This window comes from Sabethes cyaneus, chromosome 1 (genome assembly GCF_943734655.1).
Source record: "Sabethes cyaneus chromosome 1, idSabCyanKW18_F2, whole genome shotgun sequence".
Taxonomy (NCBI): domain Eukaryota; kingdom Metazoa; phylum Arthropoda; class Insecta; order Diptera; family Culicidae; genus Sabethes; species Sabethes cyaneus.
In genome coordinates, this window is record NC_071353.1 from 157,457,349 (window position 1) to 157,477,412 (window position 20,064).

The 20,064-nt window shown below is 39.7% G+C and overlaps 1 protein-coding gene across 1 annotated transcript; it reads left to right on the forward strand.

The window, feature by feature from the left end:
- The first annotated feature begins 271 nt into the window (after window positions 1–271).
- On the forward strand, window positions 272–17,429 carry LOC128743550 (O-acyltransferase like protein-like). The gene is made up of 10 exons (XM_053840153.1): window positions 272–813; window positions 8,880–9,026; window positions 9,125–9,372; window positions 15,018–15,306; window positions 15,363–15,547; window positions 15,640–16,163; window positions 16,232–16,358; window positions 16,550–16,739; window positions 16,800–16,948; window positions 17,014–17,429. The coding sequence occupies exons 1-10, from the start codon at window positions 465–467 to the stop codon at window positions 17,272–17,274; spliced, it is 2,469 nt and encodes an 822-aa protein (XP_053696128.1). The 5' UTR covers window positions 272–464; the 3' UTR covers window positions 17,275–17,429.
- The last annotated feature ends 2,635 nt before the right edge of the window (window positions 17,430–20,064 follow it).

Consider the following 20,064-nt stretch of genomic DNA (forward strand, 5'->3'; position numbering starts at 1 on the left):
AATGTGCAGTGAATATCAACTAGCCGCGATCGAAATGCTCTGGGCCGCTTCTTGTGTGTAATGCATTCCGCTAAGTAAGGTACGTATACGGTACTGCTGCTAACTAACTAAGAGGCATTGCGGCGCGCGTTGGTGGCACTGAAAATCATGTAGTCACATGGACGCTATCAAACGCGAGTCAGTCTTAGCTCAGCTAACGATCGGATAACGTTCTATTTATCGGTACGCCGGAACGCGCAGAATCGTCGTTTTCGGCGTGTTGGGAAAATCAGTTACGTCAGCCTGCTGGGGAAGGATTTTCCACCCACCAAACGCGGGACGCGTCAGTGAAGTGAAAAATCAGTGGTCAGTGGGAAAACTTAGAACCATTCCGTCGAGAATGTAAAGGCTAGTGATAGTGTTAGTGTCTACAAGTTCGAGTTCTAGTTGAAATTTTCTAATGATAAACGAAACAATTTGATACAATGTTTGCAAACACGATTATCACCCTTCTGGGTTTGCTGGCTGTAGCCAGCTCAGCCGGAGGTGGGCAAACTTTGCAGTGCAACAATTCACCCAATCAGTGCGCCCCGGTGAAAGCTCAACAATCCGTTGGTGATGCCACGGTTGGTGAAAAGCCAGTTGGTTCCGGACCGGCTGCCGGAAATTGGAGCTTGTTTCGGGCTCGAAACAAAACTATGCCCAGACAAAATTTGAGTGAAATCGACGAATTATTACTGAACAGTGTACGGCATAAACTTGGGATACAGTTTTCTGCCGGAACGAACCGACAAACGGCTGAGGATGAATTGGAGATTGGTCCCGATGAAGCAGGTGCGTTGTGTTTTTCTGGCAAACTGTTAAATGTCTTAGACTTGGTTAGCTTGATAAAAAGGATCGATCATCAAACATTTCGAAAAAAAAAATATAAACATTAGGGAAAACTACGAAATTTCACATTAATTTTACATTTAATTCGCTAAATTTAAATTGAAAATATCTTTTATTCAAAATTCATAACTTTTGAAACCCTAAACTTAGTGACCTAATTAGTTTGGTATACAATAATGAGCTTTTTCATATCTGAGCCCTAAAACAATTTAGTACGGCAAGTTAAAAATTTGTTTTATAACGTATTAAAAATTAAAAATTTTTGTTCTACATAGGTATTTAATTTTTAAAGAAATTAAGTTTCGGCTGCAATGGGGACGCTTGGTGTTTTTTCATAATATGCAAGGAAGTTATATTTCTCGCAAAGGTAATTTAGATAGTTTAGCAAATTTAGAGGAAAATACAGTAGATGTTCGGTTTTAAATAGATCTGTGACGCTTGTCGAAAGGTTTCTCGCAAATTACCTGTCAATTAGAAGGTGGTTATTTATCAAATCACCAGTGTCACGAAAAACTGAAAGATTTTGAACGCCAGTGTGATTGGATTTTGATGGTTTGAATACCAATCGACTCATAATAGGTGTAGCAATTATGTGGTTTTTATTACAATTTTCATTTTCAATTACTAAATAGTGAAAATTAACTAAAAGTCTCAAGGTTAAATTTGCCCATTGTTTCTTCGTGATTAGCTTGCTTCCAGAGGCAGGGACGACAGCCAAACATATCGTCTGTTTTGTGTGTGGTTTCCTTTAAAAGTTTTGTAAAAAGATACCTTTTACAAAAACCTTCCGTCCCAACAGGTCGAAGCTTTTTCACAACGTTTAAACCTATACCATTTTGATACTTTGCTTCAACCGATTTTATCTTTAAACATTGAATCTTGTCCAATGAGATGTTCTGAATGTGAAACGTCTTAGAAAAGTGAGTGATCATCCTTTCCTTATTTCAGATTGCATCTACTGCAAGAATTTGTTCGGAGCTGTTGTCTTACACGGATACAGAGCCGAAGGGATATTTGTGCATGTGACGTGAAGCAGAAATTCTCAAAGTGAAGAAAAGCTGCGACTGTCTTATCCGAAAATAGTTTTGAGCGTTTTATTTGCTGCTTTGCGTCAGTTAGTTGCTTCCTTGCTTGCGATTCTTTATATGGTTTCTATTATTTTTCTGTCAAGTATGCATAGAGCTGTGAAGCAGAGTGTCGAAAGAAACTAGTACGATGCAGAGGACGTTAGCTAATTGATATTTTAACTGGCCGTCCGCATGTTAGTTGTAAGACAATTATATTTCAAATCAATCTATCACAATGAAGAGTGCTATCAACAATTTTGTGGAAATTGACGAATGCGAAGCAGTGTTTAAATGATAACTCAAAATAGTTCTCTATTTTTTTTTGGTTTAACCGTAGTTGTAAGCAACCTCCTCAAGTAGTCAAGTAAGCTAACTTCATCAACTGCATACCAGTTTCAAGCCAGCTACTTAAAGTTGACTAGTACTACAAATTATGCAAAAATTGTCAATACGAGAAATCATCGCCAATCGTTAGAAGCTGTGTAACTGTGACCTGATGGCGTCTAACTAATATGACTATTTTGAGTTCAATTATATGAATAGAGTAGAGCGGGGCATAAGTGCGATGTTTGAAGTTGTCATCATTTTTCGTGAGATATAAAGAAGGACAACATCATAATATATTTTATAGTGATGCAGTGACTCAATGTCTTCACATTCAACTATAAATTATCTGCGGTAATAGTGTTTGGCAAAATAAATTCTTCTTTCTTCTGATCAAGTGCCGATTCGCACTTTTACCCCACTAGCGGGGCAAAAGTGCGAAGCTCGAATCCATGAAATTAGCACAACAGTAGCTAACAAAACCATATTATCTTCAATCTGCGGTATGTTTCGGTAAGGAATATTCTCAATTTGCACCTTTCGTATTTTGCGCTGGTGTATTGCAGCCTCCGTTAGATCGAAACTTTCCCAAACGTTTGTTTCTTATTTTATCAGCGGGAAACCAATGTTTTCCTCCGGCCAACACCTGTAGAGCACACAGTTTTCTGCAGATCTTCCATTTCTAGTATCTGTAATATAGTGCCTAAAGCTGTATATAATTAGCTATACATTTTTGCCTCGTCCATGAATCGCACTTTTGCCCCGTTGTGAATCGCACTTTTACCCCGCGAAATATATTTTGTAAACTCTTTTCACCGTATTTTCAAAACAAACAAAAATATTTTTATGTTATAAAAATTTCGTTTGAAACAAATTGGAATTTGTTCGCTTCGTTATAGAAACGAAACCTTTCCCCGAACAACCGCGCTGAGAATCGCAGCTATAACGCTGACAAACGAACAGCGTCGCGCGCAGTACCTTACAAGTCGCAAGGACTTGCATAGTGTCGTCGTCCCGTCAGTAAAATGAGTTAGATTCTCGATCCAATCGAACTTTTACCCCGTCAGTAAATCGAACTTTTGCCCCGCTGGCGCTTGACGGGGTTTGAATAAATTATGGGAAAGCGAAATATGTTTTGTAAATTCTTCTTACCACAATTTCAAGAGAGATATCTGAGTGATGTAAAACGCTGCTACAATTTGTCAACAAGTAATATCCTCCTGCTGATATCGTATTTGCCGTACAACGAAATATTACATCAAAACCGCCCTAAAATAACATTTACCCATAACTCAGCAACTATGCTTCGTAAACAACAAATGTTTATGATAGATTTAAGCTGTCAAAGTACTCACCCATCCATGCCAATGTAATCAATTTACTCGGAATCCGCACTGATAAATCATTGAATCGCACTTTTACCCCTCCTTACTGTAGTAGGAATCACATAATTGCTACATCTATTATGAGTCGATCGGTATCTCAACCATGAAAATTCTTTTATAATTGGCAGAGCTATAAGCATTCAAAATCTTTCATATTTTCGTGACGCTCACATTTTTTGATTTTCTGGAATGACACCCTATCGCAAACCTTGCCGTAAGACGTAGTCTTAATAATTTTACAAAAGTTGAAAAGAGCCAGCTCCTCTAGAGAGCCACACCGAAAGTCCTTACGATAGTTGTCACAGAACCTCTTCAGACCCTCTTCATCTAGTCCCATTTCAACGAACGAAAGCTGGTGGTGGTAAAAATCCGACGTTTTGTCCTGTTCTGTGGATTGGGCATTTGTACTTGAATCGCCTAAATGTTCCTCGACTATTCCGGCTTCTGATATATCTGATGGAAAACTACTGAAATCAACGTCGCTAACGTTCTATGGGCAAATTCCACTGGTATTCTTTTGCATTTGTAAAAGTCTCGATGGCTGTTTTCATCAGTTGTGCGAAATTAGCCTTGTTTTACCCTGGCATCGCTTTTATTACTCACGAACTCTCGCAAAATTTTAAATCAAATTTTTTTCAACGGCCCGAAAAAAAACTTTGTCCTGTGGCTGCAGGAACCTGGTTGAGTTTGGGAAAAGGGAAACCAACATGATTTTCTTTTCCGTCGAATTTTTGACGTAGGACTACGTCTTTGTTTACTATCTGGGACTGGGTAGCACTTTGTGAAAACGAAAATAGAAGTGTAACGTTGGAATGAAAGATTTCAAATGCTAATAACTACTAAACTACTAAACGAAACAGAACAATTTATATGTCGTTGGAAAGATAAAATGATCAGCAATTTTATGGAGTGGTGAGAGAGCAATTTTATAGACGGCGTAAGAGGGGGGGCTCCTTTACAAATGAAACTCAAATTTCCTCAAAACTCGAGAACTATTCAAGCAAATGGAACCAAATTTGGCATGTGGAGGTGTCAGAAGGAAGGATTTTTTCGATGATGTACTGAGACTTCTTCCCCTTCTAATAGAGGGGGGGGAGGGGGGTTCCCATACAAATGAAATTCAATTTTTTTCATAAATCTAGAACTAATCAAGCAAATGGAACCAAATTGGGCATGTGGGGGTTTCAGAAGGTAAGATTTTTTTCTATGGTGAATTAAGACTCCTCCCCTCTTTAGGAGGGCGGCTACCATTCAAACAATATACAAATTTCCTCATAACTCGAGAACTAATCAAGCAAATGGATCCAAATTTGGCATGTGGGGGTTTATGGAGGCATGAATTTATTTTATGATGGTTTGAGACCCCTCACCCCTGTGAAGGAGGATAAGGACTCTCATACAAATAAAACAGATATTTTTGAGTATGTGTCATATTTTCTGCTATGTAACAAGCGGTAAGCTGTGAAAGTAAACTAGTAAAACCTTCTCGGAGCAAAAGACAGTGAATTGACGCCGTTAACTTACGCGCCTGTTGCCATTCATGTCAAAAGAGAAGGACATTCGAATGGCACATCATATTTGTGATGAATCCTTTGTCTTCAACGTTATTTGTAACCAACGGCACTTTTGAAGCCCACAAGCGAGTAAAAGTAAAATTATTGAAACATGTCAAGTTAAGCATAATCATATTTAATAAAATAATCTGGAGGCTGGTTATTCATTACTATTTCAACCTTTATGATGCACACAAGTGATTTAAAAAAAAACTATGTCTCAATGGTTGCAGGCATTGTATTTATGAACCTCCGTCCACGTATTTTCAATGCCACCATTGCATTCAATGAAGAATTGAATCCGAATATTTCGCTCTCGTTTAAACATTCACTTAAACAATGGCACTCACAGAATCTTATCCAGCTTTTTACGCGCTATAATGGCGGACGCTATAAATTGTGTTCGTAATATGCGTACAATCTTTTTGACAACTCTGCATATACATCAAATCTGGCACTGTTCTCTTGCAACACTACCGTGCTCTTTCTTTCATTTACGCCAAAGAAGGAGAGCAAAAATGTGCGAAATGTAAACAAAACTAATGCCCTCCTTCTTTCACGTAAACGAAAGAAAGAGCAACACTGCCTTACAGGAGAAGAGTGCCCAGTTTTGATGGATGCAGAGTTGTCAAAAAGATTGTTCGAATATTACGAACACAATTTATAGCGTCCGTCATTATAGCGCGTAAAAAGCTGGATAAACATACAAATGCCAAAAATGAAGTTTATAATAGTCTTTGATCTAATGATCTGATATAGTCCTACGTCACCCATTCGTATAACCCTAAGGGCTATATACCTTGTAGTTTTTCTGTCAATTCGATGCTGACGTGACTGTTGTCTATCAATAAAGACTACCATCAATAAACTCTACATTTTTCATCACAAGCCATCTGTAGAAATCATTCGCAATGTATTCATAAAAAATTTTGCATGTTTGCCACCCCTCGTCAGGAACAGCCACGGACCAACCGGCTGGAATTTGCTCAGCGATTTCACGTGTTACTCGCTTACCGGGATAGATGATCATTGGCGGCGTAAGCTCTCCGTCAGCACTGCTTCCAAAAAGTACTGTGAAATTCTCTTTGTTGCAGTTGTTGTTCACAAAGCAGACATTTCTAACACGAGCGTCACGCAGAGCTTTGAACCTAGCTGGTACAAGCTGGAAACTCGATACATCAAAGTTGAAAATACGCTGAGGATGATTGAAAATCGAAGAAAGATCAACGTCAATTTCTGTGAGGGTTTCTTTCACCTATTATAGGTGTTTTGAAATAGTTCATTTGTTGTCATATATAGTGTCCAGGATCACATTGGTCATACTCGGACGCGTTCTGGGAGTGTTCCGGACACACAGGAAAGCGACCAGCTTCTGAGTCAAACAAACCCCATCATGCGACCTCACTATAACCTCAAGATAACAAATTACAATAACAAGGAGAAAAGGCCAGGAAGAGATTTGAGTCAAAAAGGACATTTTGAACAATTGAATTGAACGAGCACGTGAATTATCAAAACAACAACGACACGTGGTCTTGAAAATACTGCCGAGTCACCGACAACGCAAGGATCAAGGCATGCTGTGCCTGTGACTGTTATGCGTTTATTCTTGCTTATTCAAGCACAAATAAACGCATATCAGTAACTTCGGCAGTTTTTCTAAGTTTTGGAACAAATTTTAGGTCACATATGAACAAATTGCTTGTAAAAGTATTCTGTTATGTACATTCAAGTGATTTCATGACGATTTGGACGATTTGTTTCCAAAATCGATGCAATATTAAAGAAAAATTGTGTTGGGTTCAACAGCTTTTTTCTTAGTTGCACGTTTTTACAGATGGGACTGTCTTCCATTTATGGGCAGTATAGGAACCAGCGAACGATTTGGTTCCTAGTGACTTTTGCTCCCGCTTTCGGAAGTCTTATGAAAAGTTTTTTGCTGATCCTAGGATGCCGCTTCAGATAGTATTGAAACCAGTTCTTACCTGGAAGAGAATGAGATAAATATTTATGAAAATAAAATATCAAATAACAAATAACAAATAACTTAAGAAATTATACTAATGGCTTACTCGGAAACGACTATGGTAGTTCACGCGATTTTCAGGTCTTTTTCGTATACTCAGCAACGGTCTGAGTGAGATTAGATTAACTGTCGGGAAATCCTGTTTTGGACTTATACAGAACCCATTGTGCAGTTTTAGCTTCTTCCTCAGCAAGAAGAAACTTTACTGGGTCAATACTGTGGGGCCCATAATACTTTTAGTGTGATCACCATACTTTTCAGACACAGACGACAATTAGACACACATCCTAGCTACTGAATTTTCGGTTATTTGCATTTATGAGAAAAATAACAGATATTCCACCTTCGGAAGTTTATTTTTATCGTTTGAATCTAGACTAATATGATGTCCTGAGTGAAAACCGATTTGGGAAAGTGCTCAATGATACCCTCACTTTGAACGATTCTATGGACATTCTGTTGTGATATGTTAAGAACTGCTGTCTTGTAAAAAAGCGCGAAGAAAGTGATATAAATTTTGTGTTGTGTCTTCGCGCGCTCTCTGATTTACTGTAGGTAGTCGAATGCAGATTTGAAGCAGGGCGAATTGTGTTCCGACATTTAAAATGTTAAAAAAGTAGAATTCAAAGACTGCTGATGTACCGAATTGTAGCATACAATTCGATTGTGAAAGCTCATGTAAAAGTGCTGATTTTTGTTCAAAAAAATATCACTATCGTATTGATGACAATTGCATCTGGTTGAGCAGAAGTAGAAAGATTAAATAATGAGGAATGACGCTAAGCTATACTTACGGCTTAGCAAATCAGGACTTGGTCTGAACGCCAGAGGAATCTGATCTTCAGCCATTTCCATTTTCAAACTATATGATCGTTATCTATTAGCACCTGCACCGCGAATAGAGCATCTTTCAAATGCTTTCAGTAAGTATCGATACTATCCCTTCGGCGCAAATGACTGCGTTACCATAATTTGTCACCATTACCGGGCGTACGTGACCAGCAAGCGCGCAGCATTGAATAGACCAAACTTACATAAATTAATGCGCAAGCTGTAAGCCGTATGCGGCGGAATACTTATTATTTACCATAAATTAATATGCCGCCCAGCAGCGGCGAGCGAATTCACCTTTGGGTGGCTTACGGCTAGTTACATTGCGCGACAGTCGAATATGACAGACGGCTAAACTGCACTGTTCAGGCATTTTTGAGACGTGTGCATCCGGTGCGCGATCGACGCAATCAGTCTACTCACACAATGCACATCATTTTTACAGCTGAACAATCGTGAAATGCATTTTAGATCAATGGTTCTGCACATCGCGACTAAAACCTAGAACTAGTATTGCAAAAATTAAATCAATTTAAACTAAAGCATGAAAGTGTAGATCACAATTATGAGCAATTTAAACGAAAGACTCTGAAATTATAGGTGACGAACCTTGCGTAACTTGCTGAAATTATAGACGCAAAGCTACCCTACTAGAGTAACGAGTTCTTAATTCGATCACCCGAGACTCACGAGACACCGTTGTACTTGACCTAGTACAACTGATCTACTTCACGCATAAAACCAGATTGTTGCTGACCTTTGAAGGTTCTGCAAGTAATTAGAATAAGTTGTTATTAGTTTCTCGTTCAAACTTTACTTTCAGAATTTGTCACCAAACTGAGGGAAACATACTTCTCCAGCTACTCACCGTTCAATCCTGCCTACAGCAAACAGGTGTCACCGGAATGCGCCCAGGCGGCCGAAGCCTATCTGAGTTCCCTTCGCTCGATGAAGATGTGGGCCCTTAGAAGTAAGTAAAAAATTTCCCATCCCACCCCGGCCAGGGTGGAAGAAGAAGCACCTAATTTGAATAATCTCACAACCAACTCAATCATCTTCATCGCACAGTGTACGATGCCGGTGGCAAGCTAAGCTCCGGTCTGCTCAACGGTAACATCAACCAGTACGGCGATTACGATCAGTGTTTGAACGTTCGCGGTACCGGACAGCACAGCACCGACGACGCTGGCAGTCTCCGGGGCCGATACTGTCTGGCCGGCATTCAACCGACGGTTGTCTCCTCCGGTATGCCGTTTCTGCGCCATCTGTACGATCTGGTACAATCGCACGGGATTCTGACCAGCGAACTTGGCGACGTGAGTACTTTCGTTAGATTGTTTCAACTTGGAGAATATGATTACAACCGGTTCTAAGTGAGCAGCACCGGTAAGGGTAAGGGCACATGCAATTCAAGTGCACCGCACGGTTTAATTTAGAAAGAAAAAAAAAAGTATGCAGTCGTGAATGCAGCGCCGCACCATTGAAGGTTGCGCTCGTTCAAGATCAAACGAACCTTAGATGGGGGGGCCCGTTTAACGTGTAAGCTTATTATGTTCTGGTGGCTAGCACTAGTGCGTGCTTAGACATTAGCAAAGGGTGGGGCACCCGACTTAGGTTGCAAAATCCATACTTTCGAATGCAATTGAATTTAAAATCAAAGTCAAAAGTGGACTAAAATTAGACTGGGAACTGGATGACTTGAAATCCGACTTGACATACACTTAAAAAAAGCATCGAAGTCCGCAAAATTTTGCCGAGATTTGGACAGTCGAGCGTTCGGTAAAAATTTGTATGATACCAAACGTTAGTAAAGATCCGTAAACGTCGATATGCACCACCGAAATTTTCACCGAACGCTCCGCTGTCCAAATCTCGGCAAATTTTGCCGAGTTAAGTGTGTAGGGTATTAAATTAGACTTTTGAAGCTTCAAATTGCAATAGAAATTGGACTTGAAATCCGAGTTTAAATTTGACTTAAAATTGGGCTTAAAAGCAATCTAGACTGGAAGCTTCGCTTGGAATTAAATATGAGATCGGCCTTAAACCAAGATTTAAATTTTCATTTGAAATTGAACTTGAAATTTTACTTAAAATTGGAATTGAATTAGATTTGGAATTGGATTGCAAAATAAAGTTAAAATTGGACATAAGTTTAACTTTCAAAATAAACTTGAAATTGGAATTAAATTGGACGTAAATTAGATTTAAATTGGGCTTGAGATTAGATTTGAAATTGATCTTAAAATTGGGATTGAATGGAAATTGGGCTTAAATCGGACATGACCTTAAAATTGAACATTAATTTAGATTGGGCATTGAATTAGATTTGTATGTGGACACGGACACGAAATAAGGATTAACATATTTCGTCTTAATCTCTCACACGGTTTACCTTCTATATGTATCTTTTTTTTTCTCACTTTTCCATCCCAGATTTGCCACTTTTTGTTCCGTTTCTTTTCTTTTCCTTACCTTTTTCTTGGTTTTTGCTCTTACCTTTCTTCTTTTACTCTCAGTTTTTCTTTTTCTCTCGTTTATTATGTCCCGTGTTTTCGCTTCATTTTTCCGTTTTTCTTCGCTTAGTGATTCTTTTTTCTATTTTCAGTTCTGGTTTTTCTTGTTTTCCGCTCATTTCTGTAATTTTGTTTCCCATTTTCCGTCTATTATGTTTCTTTTTTTCTTTTCGAGTTTACGTTCACGTCTTGTTCTAACTGTATATCTCTTTTTCTTCCCGTTTCGTCTTCATTCGTTTTCCTCTATTAGATGCCCCGATTTTTCTAATTTTCACATGTCACATTTATTCCGCTTTTGGCTGTTTTTCCCTTTGCACTCTGGTTTTCCTTTCTCATGTATTTTTTCATCTTTTTCTACCTCCTTTATCTACTCTCTCTCTCTTTCTCTCGATATTTGGCTTTTATCTTTAGGTTTTTTTCTTATCCTTTTTTTATCCTTTTAGTCCTAATATTTTTTCTTCCTCTTTCACTTTCTCGTATTATTTTCTGTCTGACTCTGTCTGTCCCATTCAGTCGTTAATTCCTTCTCTATTTTTCTATGTTTTCCTTTTCCATTTTTTTCCGTTTGCATTTTTTCCCTCCATTCCTTCTTTCCTCTTCCTCTTTTTTCATGCTGCTGTGTATTCTTCTCTCCTCTCTGTTTCTTGCTCTTGAATTTTCTCCTTTTCTTTCTCTTTTTTGTTTCGTTTTTTCTCCGTTTTTGTTAGCTTCTTCTTCCGTTTTTCCTTGGTCTGTTTCCTGTTTTACTTTTTTCCATTTTTCAAACTCATTCATATTCCTTGTTTGTCCCATCTTTCTTGTGTTTTTGTTTTTGTTTTCGACACGGGGAATCGGTTTGCTTCTTTCTTTCTCTCACTAATGTCCTTTTCCCTTTTTCTTGTGCTCTGTTCTACTTTCACTTTCTTCTCGTTTTCTGTTTTGTTCCTTCCGCTTTTTCTGTCACATTCTGTCTCTACCTTTTCTGTCCCTTCTCTCTCATCTATGTCTGATATTTTCCCTCCTTTATTTTTTCGTTTTTCCTTTCCACCTGCTTTTTCCATTTTCTTTTCCTGTCCCATTTTTTGTCTTTTTCAGTCCTGATTTTTGTCTTATTTTCTTTTTTCATGCCCGTTTTTTCCAGTCCGTCCGTTTTTTTGTGTTCTGTTCCGTTAGTTTTTTAATTTTTTCTATTTTTTGTGTTCCATTTTTCCTCTTATTTTGTTTTCCAATTCGGCCACGTTCTGTTTTTCTGTTCCATTTTATCCCAGTTGTCTTCATTTGCTTTCATTTTTTCTCTCTATATTCCTTATTCACTGTTTCCTGTTCTTGTTTTTCTGTTCTCGTTTCTCAATTTTCCGCTATTTCTCCATCTTTAACCCGTTTTTTTCCTTTTTTGTTTGGATTTTCCTTTCTCCGTCCAGTTTGTCTTAATTTTCTTTCTCTTTTTCCTTTCTGGTTTCTCTCTCTTTTCTCTTGTTTGCTGTTGCGTTATCCTTTCTTGTCTCCTCTTTTTCTCCTGCTTTTCCTCTAATTCGGTTCCGTTTAAATTGGTTCTGTTTCTCTTTTATCCCATTTGTTTTCCGTTTTCATCCTTCTCCGTTCTCCATTTTTCTGTTCTCGTCTCAATATTGCAATCTGGGATTTTCTCCTTTTCTCAATACGATATTTTCTCCTTTTTTGTTCCGATGAAATTTTTTTGAAACCGAAAAATTGTTTTCATCTTCTTTCTTGTTTTTCTCGTTTCCTTAATCGTTTTTCCTTATTTTCACTCTTTTTTTCTGTCTCTTCTCTTGACTTCTTCTTCTGACTTCTTCTCTGTCCAGTTTCTTCTTTTTTGCCTCAATTTTTCTACAGTTTTTGGGTGTTTTTTTGGCCCGTCTTTCTTTTCTTCTTTTTCCTTTTTTCCTTTCGCATTCCCATTCCATTTTGTCTCATTTTTATATCCTATTATATCTTTCTCGTTGACTCATATGTTTCGAAACGAGCAATCAATTTTCTTCTTTCTCTCTTGCTTCTTCTTCTTTTCCCTTTTGATTCTCTTGTGTTCTTGTCTATTTTATTTCATTTTTCTGTTCCGTTCTTCCTCTTGCTATTTTTGTCTCGTTTTCCGTTGTTTTTTACCATTTGTTTGTCATTTTCTGAGTGGCTTTTCTTTATCTCTCTCTCCCATTTTCCCATCCCGTTGCCATTCTCTTGTATGTCCTTTTATATTCCATTTGTTCCGATCCTCTTCGTTCCATTTTCGAAACTTGCTCTTCTTCTTTTCCGGTTTGGTTTGGCTTGTTTTCTTGTCTCGTTTTCCCTTTTGATGTATCCTGTTTTTTACCTTTGGTAACGTTTTTCTTTTCATGTCATCTGTTTTTTTTTCACGTTTTCCTTCTTTCTGCCCATTGTCCTCTTTCTCTTCTTTTTCCATCTCATTCCATTTCGCCCTTTTCAGTTCTGATTTTCCTCTTCCTCTTCCTTCTCTCTTGTCAGGCCCGTTTTTCGACTCTTATTTTCTAACTCCTTCCTATTTTCTGATTTTGCTCTGCTTTTCGTCCTATTCTGTATCGCTGTGATTTTATTTTCCATTTTATCATGGGATCTTCTGTTTTCATTTTTTTCTCGTTTCCGTTCAATATGGGATTTTTTCCATTTCTTTTCTACCTTTGTATCCCGTTTTTAATCTTTTTTGTTCCATTTTTTTCTTTTTTTGTCCAGTTTGTCTTCATTTTCTTTATCCTTTCATTTTTTTCACTTCCGTTTTCCTTCTTTTTCTCTCCAGTCGTCCCCTTTTGTTGTCTCGTTTTTCCAGTTAGCTCTTTTTAAGACACGTTTTCCCTTTTTACATATTTTTGTCATTTTCTATGGTCCGTTTATCGTATTTTTCTTTCTTTTTTCTCCCATTTAGCCATCCCGTTCCCATTCTCTTGCCCTATCTTTATATCCTTTACATCTTTATATTCGTATGTTTCCGCTCTTGTCCATTTTCCATTGTCCATGTCCATTTTAGTTTGCCTTATTTTCTTATCTCGTTCTGTTTTTTTTCCATTTTTTCCCATTTGTCTTCCGTTTTCATTTTCTCTCTCCATTTTCCTCCAGTTTTTTGTTCTCATTTCCGAATTTTGCGATATGGGATTTTCTTCGCGTTTTTTTACGCCGTTTTCACATGACTATTTTAACGCGGTTTTCGGAATTTACGCGGTTTTCGGAATTTACGCGGTTTTTTTACGCGATTTTCGGAATTTACGCGGATGTGTTCAAAACGTCTATTTTTCCGCGTAGTGTTGAAATCCACAAAGTTTTTTTTACGCGAAATTTTGGTTTTTTTACGCGGTTTTCGGAATTTACGCGGTTTTTTTACGAGGTTTTCGGAATTTACGCGGATTTTTTACGCGCTTTTCGGAATTTACGCGTTTTTTTTAAGCGGTTTTCGGAATTTAAGCGGTTTTTTACGCGGTTTTCGGAATTTATGCGGTTTTTTCACGCGGTTTTGATTTACGCGGGACGTATCCTTCGCGTAAAATGCGACTTGAGTGTATTTTACTTACGTTTTTCATGTCAGTTTTTCTTTTTTTCCTCTAACACGTTTCCCTTTGTCTAATTTTTGTCACGTTTTGCTTCGTGCTCTTTTGCGTTTTTTCCCTCCAGGAGCACGTTAAAAGAAAGGACGTTATTTCAAATATCAGATGTTAAAAGAGGATATTAATTCAAATTTAAGACGTACAGAGAGAGAACGTTAATTCAAATTTCGGACTAAATCGCGTAATATGAATCGACATAAAAAGAGATTTTAGTGTATCCAGAAAAGCCGAGTTGTTTGACCATAATTCAGGAGCATCGAAAAATCCTTTCAAAAAATTTTTAACATTAAATCTAATCTTTGACAAACAATTGACAAACAAGTAAAACTATTTCACAACATTTCCATGTGATAGAAGACAATTTTTCGACTTTTCTCTGAAGTTTTCCACCATCACTTAACCTAGAATAAGAATGGTTTTAAGTTGGACTTAAAACTGGATTTGAAATCGGACTTGATGTTAAACTTGGAAGGATTTAAAATTTAAAATGAAATCGTGCTTGATGTTGAACCAAAAATCAAAGCTGTAATTGAATTTAAAATTAGACTTGGCAAAGGGTATGAAATTAGAATTAAATTTGGATCTAAAATTAACCTGAAATTAGGCTTGAAACTAGATTTGAAATTTATTTCATGCCTGATTTTAAAATTAGACTTGAAGCTGGAACTATTTTTATGCAATTAATTTGCTTATCGCAAAAATAATGGCAGAGTACTAAATTATTTTGTTCTATATAGAATTTTAAAGAAAATGTGGGGACCCAATGTTTTCCAGCCTAAGCACGCCAGTGGGTGGTTCTAATGCAATATTTTTGGACCGTCAGTTTTGTGCCTGTGTAATATAAACAGAAAAGTTTAGGTGGGAAAATGAATCAACTTAGCAGATGTTCATTGATCGTTACAGCCCGGACACCGTGTACCGCGTTTCTCGACCATCAACTGGGCACTGTGCGTTCCTTCTGCTTGTTCCGCCAAGGACATTCAGCATTCGCTGACGGAATTTCTACAAGATGCTAGCGAAGGAACTGGTATACAGCTGGATGTAAGTGTAGAACCCGAACTTTGCGAGGTTAAGAATTCCATTTGGGAACAATACTATACACCGACCACCCTCAAAGTCTGGATTGGGTTCCTCGTCTATTTGGCGATCGTGTTTCTCTCCACTTTCTACGAGTACAAATGGGGGAACACCAGTAAGTAGCATCGATCAATCGTATCAGCCACTTTTTGAGCAGGCAATTCTTTCCAGACCAATGGCTATCCGCTTTCTCGCTAATCCAAAACACGAGAGCAATTTTCTGCGTCAAGGATGATCCTAACGATGTGCCAAGTGTGCACGGAATTCGGTTCCTCAACGCCATGCTTCTGGTCATCGCTCACAAATCGATGGCACTCTTCTTCAACCCGTACGCTAACCGAACTGACATGAGCGAGGTGAGTTTCCGATTGTAAAACTGCCCGTGGTGAGGAGTTCCGCATCCTCACTTTTTCGCACATTTGTAGAAATCTGAAAATAAACTTCGCAGACCCTAGGTCAGCAGTGGACTGTCGTAGGACGCGCTGCGTCCCTCTTCACCGATCCGTTCATCATGTTCAGTGGCTTCCTGACGACGTACTCAACGGTTGGCCGTCTGCTGCGTGGTCAGCAGATAAAGCTCTATCAGGACTACATCGGACGGTTGCTCCGGATAATTCCACCACTCGGAGCATTGATCCTGTTCTGTACCTTCGTCCTACCCTTCCTGGGTAGTGGACCGCAATGGAATCTGGTGGTCACTAATCACGGTGACATCTGCAAGGAATTCTGGTGGCGCAATATGCTTTTCATTCACAACTATTTCGGTTTCAAGAACATGTGCCTCACCCATACTCATCACATCGGTATCGACACGGAGCTGTTCTTCGTTTCCCCACTGTTCATCTGGCTGATTTGGAAGTGGCCCAAGAAAGGAGCAGCTGCACTGATCATCCTGGCACTCATTTCCACCGTGCATCGGTTCTACATCACCTACAAACTGCGCCTGTCCAACTACGTGTATTTCGGCACATCGTAAGTTCTCTTACGTTCTAGATAGATCATCCTCAATTTTAAAAACCCAATCACGAATTTATTCCCAGAGTTAAACAGTTGTTCGACACAGCGGACAATATGTACATTTTGCCTTACTACCGACTCACCGTGTACCTGATGGGTGTCATGCTAGGCTACGCGTGTCGCCGCTTCAAATCGATCAGCCTAACGCCGGTAAGTAGAACAACGGATTGATTGCTGACGGATGGCTCAACCATGCCGTCATTTGCATACGGCATAGTATGAATGGATATTTTATGCAAAATAGAGCGAACGGCACAACACCACTCTCGAACACGTTTCAATCGGCGTCAAAGTTCGATGACTTGCGACATATCTAGACACATAAGTATTTGTCGTTTCAGAACCAACTTCGACTGGGATGGTATGCGAGCAGCTTCCTGCTCGTGCTGGCTTTCTTCGGTCCGGCTCCAATGGGCTCCATTGACTACGTGTACGATCCGCTGGAAGCGGCAAACTATGCCGCCTTCTCACCGATCGCGTGGTGCCTGTTCTTCTCCTGGGCTGTGTTCACCTCGCACTTAGGTTACAGAAGTAAACCACAATCACCCCCTCACACTAAAACCCAAGCATTCATTTTCCGAATCCCCACAGATAAACTAACCGATGTGTTGTCCTGGCGGGGATTCCGCGTAACCACCAGGATATCCTACGCCGTCTATCTGACGCAGTTTCCCATCTTCTTCTTCAACGTAGGACGGGTTCGTACCCCTCTGCGGTACAATTTCTTTACATCGGTTCTGGTAGGTTGTTTCATAATCGACACTCCCGTACCCCTCGGACATTGATTTCACGTTTCGTTTCACAGCTGGACTTCAAGGAGTACGGGGCCATCTTTCTGGCGTCCTATGTGCTGACGGTGCTGTTTGAGATTCCGTTCAGCAACATTAGGAAACTGCTCTTCGACAACGGTCGCAAGCGAAAACCGGAAACTGCCGGGCTCAGCGGCCAGAAAACGTGTGATATCAACAAGAATAGCAACAGCAGCAGCAGCAGCAGCAGCAGCAGCAGCAACAACAAGACAATTGTCTATCCCGCCGATCAACAGACTAAGGATTTAAGAGATTGATGCGTGTGAATGCGGTCGATTGATTGAGCACCCATGATGTCAACAAAGTAGCGGAAAACTTTATTTATGATTATTTGCGATATTAGAAACTGCCGGTTGACCGTAGTTTTATTTTCGATGATAAGCTTAATCCGACTTAAGAACGATGTAGATAATAGGTGTAAGGTAAATTTAGTTTTTTATTACTATTAAATATGGTCTTCGAACAAGAATCTGTTGAGTATGTAATTATTTCCGAATTAGCCCCCCTCCGGTTTCACCATTTTTTTTTGTATGCCAGAAGAGCATTGGGTTAAAAGGCCACTGCGACAGTCTTAATGATCGTCTTTTGTGGCAGGCCCCGATACCCGTTGATGGAGTCTAGTGGGATAGTTATAATCCTGTGCCTCAATAGTACCGACATGGTTAATAAAGCCAGGAGCCATACCTGATATGGAGTAAGAAGGAAACTTCCGAAGAAGTTGTGCCTTTTCCCATGTCATCAATTCGCCTTTCACGGTGGCTGTGGAGGTGCCTAGAAACGGTTCAGTACCAATAAATTGCTGAGCTGATCCTTGTCTTGCTAGGTTGTCAGCAAATTCATTACCTCGATTTACTAATGCAATAAGCTCTCACAAACTCTGGAGTTGTCTGAGAAATTGGTTGCGATAGGGGCTCAGAACCGATTACCTACAGTGGAAACGAGTATTTGCTTCAGTAAGAACCTCCCCGAAGTACTAGGAATTCGCCTTCAAAAATTCGAAAAAAAATCACCTTCATTGGTTTTGACTTCATTGGAATTCAAATGTTTAAGTTTTGGGTTGAACGTCGATCGAATTCGTTATAGACTCCAGTGGCTGTCCAGGTTGTCGCAGTATGTGATATCGAAATTGTTAATTGATTAAATACAGAGAAAATATTTAGTCAAACATTCGGTTGATCGAATCCGAATCGCCGGGCAATTCATCTATCAGCTTCCTTACTGTAAGGCTGTAACAGCCAACTCGTCCACTTTGTTCTCCGTAGAATGCCAGTTTGCCCTGAACTGTATCTCACTTCCACCAGTTTTTCGGGTCTTCGTCAAGTTCCGCTTGATTGGAGAGAGCTCTGGTGAGCGCTGGTCAGCCCATTAGGAATCAGGTACAAACGATTCCTCTCTGCCCTGAGTGCTTCCTCAAATAGGTCTTTATCGAAGGCTTTCACCTTGCACTTCCGACAGGTCGACCTTAGCCCTCGCGTCGGTGGCTTCAGTTGATCAATCTTGTATCGTAAAGCTTGACACCTTCCAGACCATGATGGTCAATAACGTTGGTGTACAGAAAGTGTTATCGATGATTGGTTGTTGTACCCTTTTACATAAGGTACTAACGAAATCCTCGTTTGCTAGGCTTACGTCCAGCTTGAATAAAGCTTCCAGCTTCCATTTAAGGGAGTATGCCTACTACCCCATTCGACTGCCCAGGCATTAAAGTCGCCTTCAATGACTACCGGCTTACGTCCCGTTAGCACTTCGGTACGCTTATTTAGCATTCGGTCGAACTGTTCCAGAGTTCAGCTAGGCGGAGCGTAATAGCTGCAGATTTAGACACCATATAGTGGAGTCTAGGGGCATTGGGCAAAAAATAAATGCGTTGTAAACCAAATACATGAAAGGAAGAGGCTCAAAGGAAACAAATACGGACCTCCCCCGGACGGTAACCGTTGACGGCGACGAACTAGAAGTGGCAGTTGAGTTCGTGTGTTTGGGATCGCCCTTCGTAAAACACTATTATCAAAAAGCGCACGCCGCCGCAAGAAGCTGTTAATGTCAAAACACAAAACCCTTATTAGACCAGTAGGTCTTTATGGACTTGAAACCGTGACGCAGCTCACGATTAACATACGCGCCTTTTCCGTGTTCGAGCAGGAGGTGCAGCGAACATTATTTGGAGGAGTACAAACTGAAAGTGGAGAGTGGCGGGGGCGTACGAATCACGAACTACAGGCACTGTTTCGCGGAGAGATCTCATCATACATTTAGCGAAAATCGATAGGCTGCGATGGACCGAAAGAAACATGCGATTTTTGAGACATCTGCGATATTGGTGATAAGTGACCCAAGATCCAGTTGAATACATACTAGTGCTGGAAACACAATAAACCATCCCGGCTCTATGCTGATGGCGACGACCATGTTAATGTTATGCATACTTGACATGGAAAAAATTTATCAAATATTGCAATTGGAAATTGGATATCAAATTGGACCTGAAATCGAACTGGTGATTAGACATGCAAAATGACTTGAATTTAAAATCCAAATCGCACTTCAAAACTGACTTGAATTACACTCGAAATTAAAGTTAAAATTGGACTTGAAGTAGAATCTATTTTAGTACAATTAATTTTTCTTATTGCTTATTATTCAATACCGGGCTATTGCATTGACAACTCCGGACTTCCCGGTTGTACATTGAGAAATTATTTTGTTATAAGCATTAAATTTGCTATAGAGGATGCCAGTGCCAGTGATTGCGCATGAATCGGTTCAGCCAACTCCGAGAAACAGACGGCTAAAAATTAAGCGTCACACACACTCAAGGGCAGCAGGGACAATAGTCCAGAGGCTTGACGACCCTCTCCCTCTCAGCCACACTGCGAGTTGGAGTTGGAGCTTAGGATGCGGCGAGGTTTGACAGTGGGCTCTGTCGAACCTCCATAAAATACCACAATATTCGAAAGCAGTTCCGTCAAAGCGAGTTAGTACCGCTTAAAGCACTGTAGCCCCTCTGCAGTACCAACTGGCACATTAGGATCGATGCCAGTAAGATC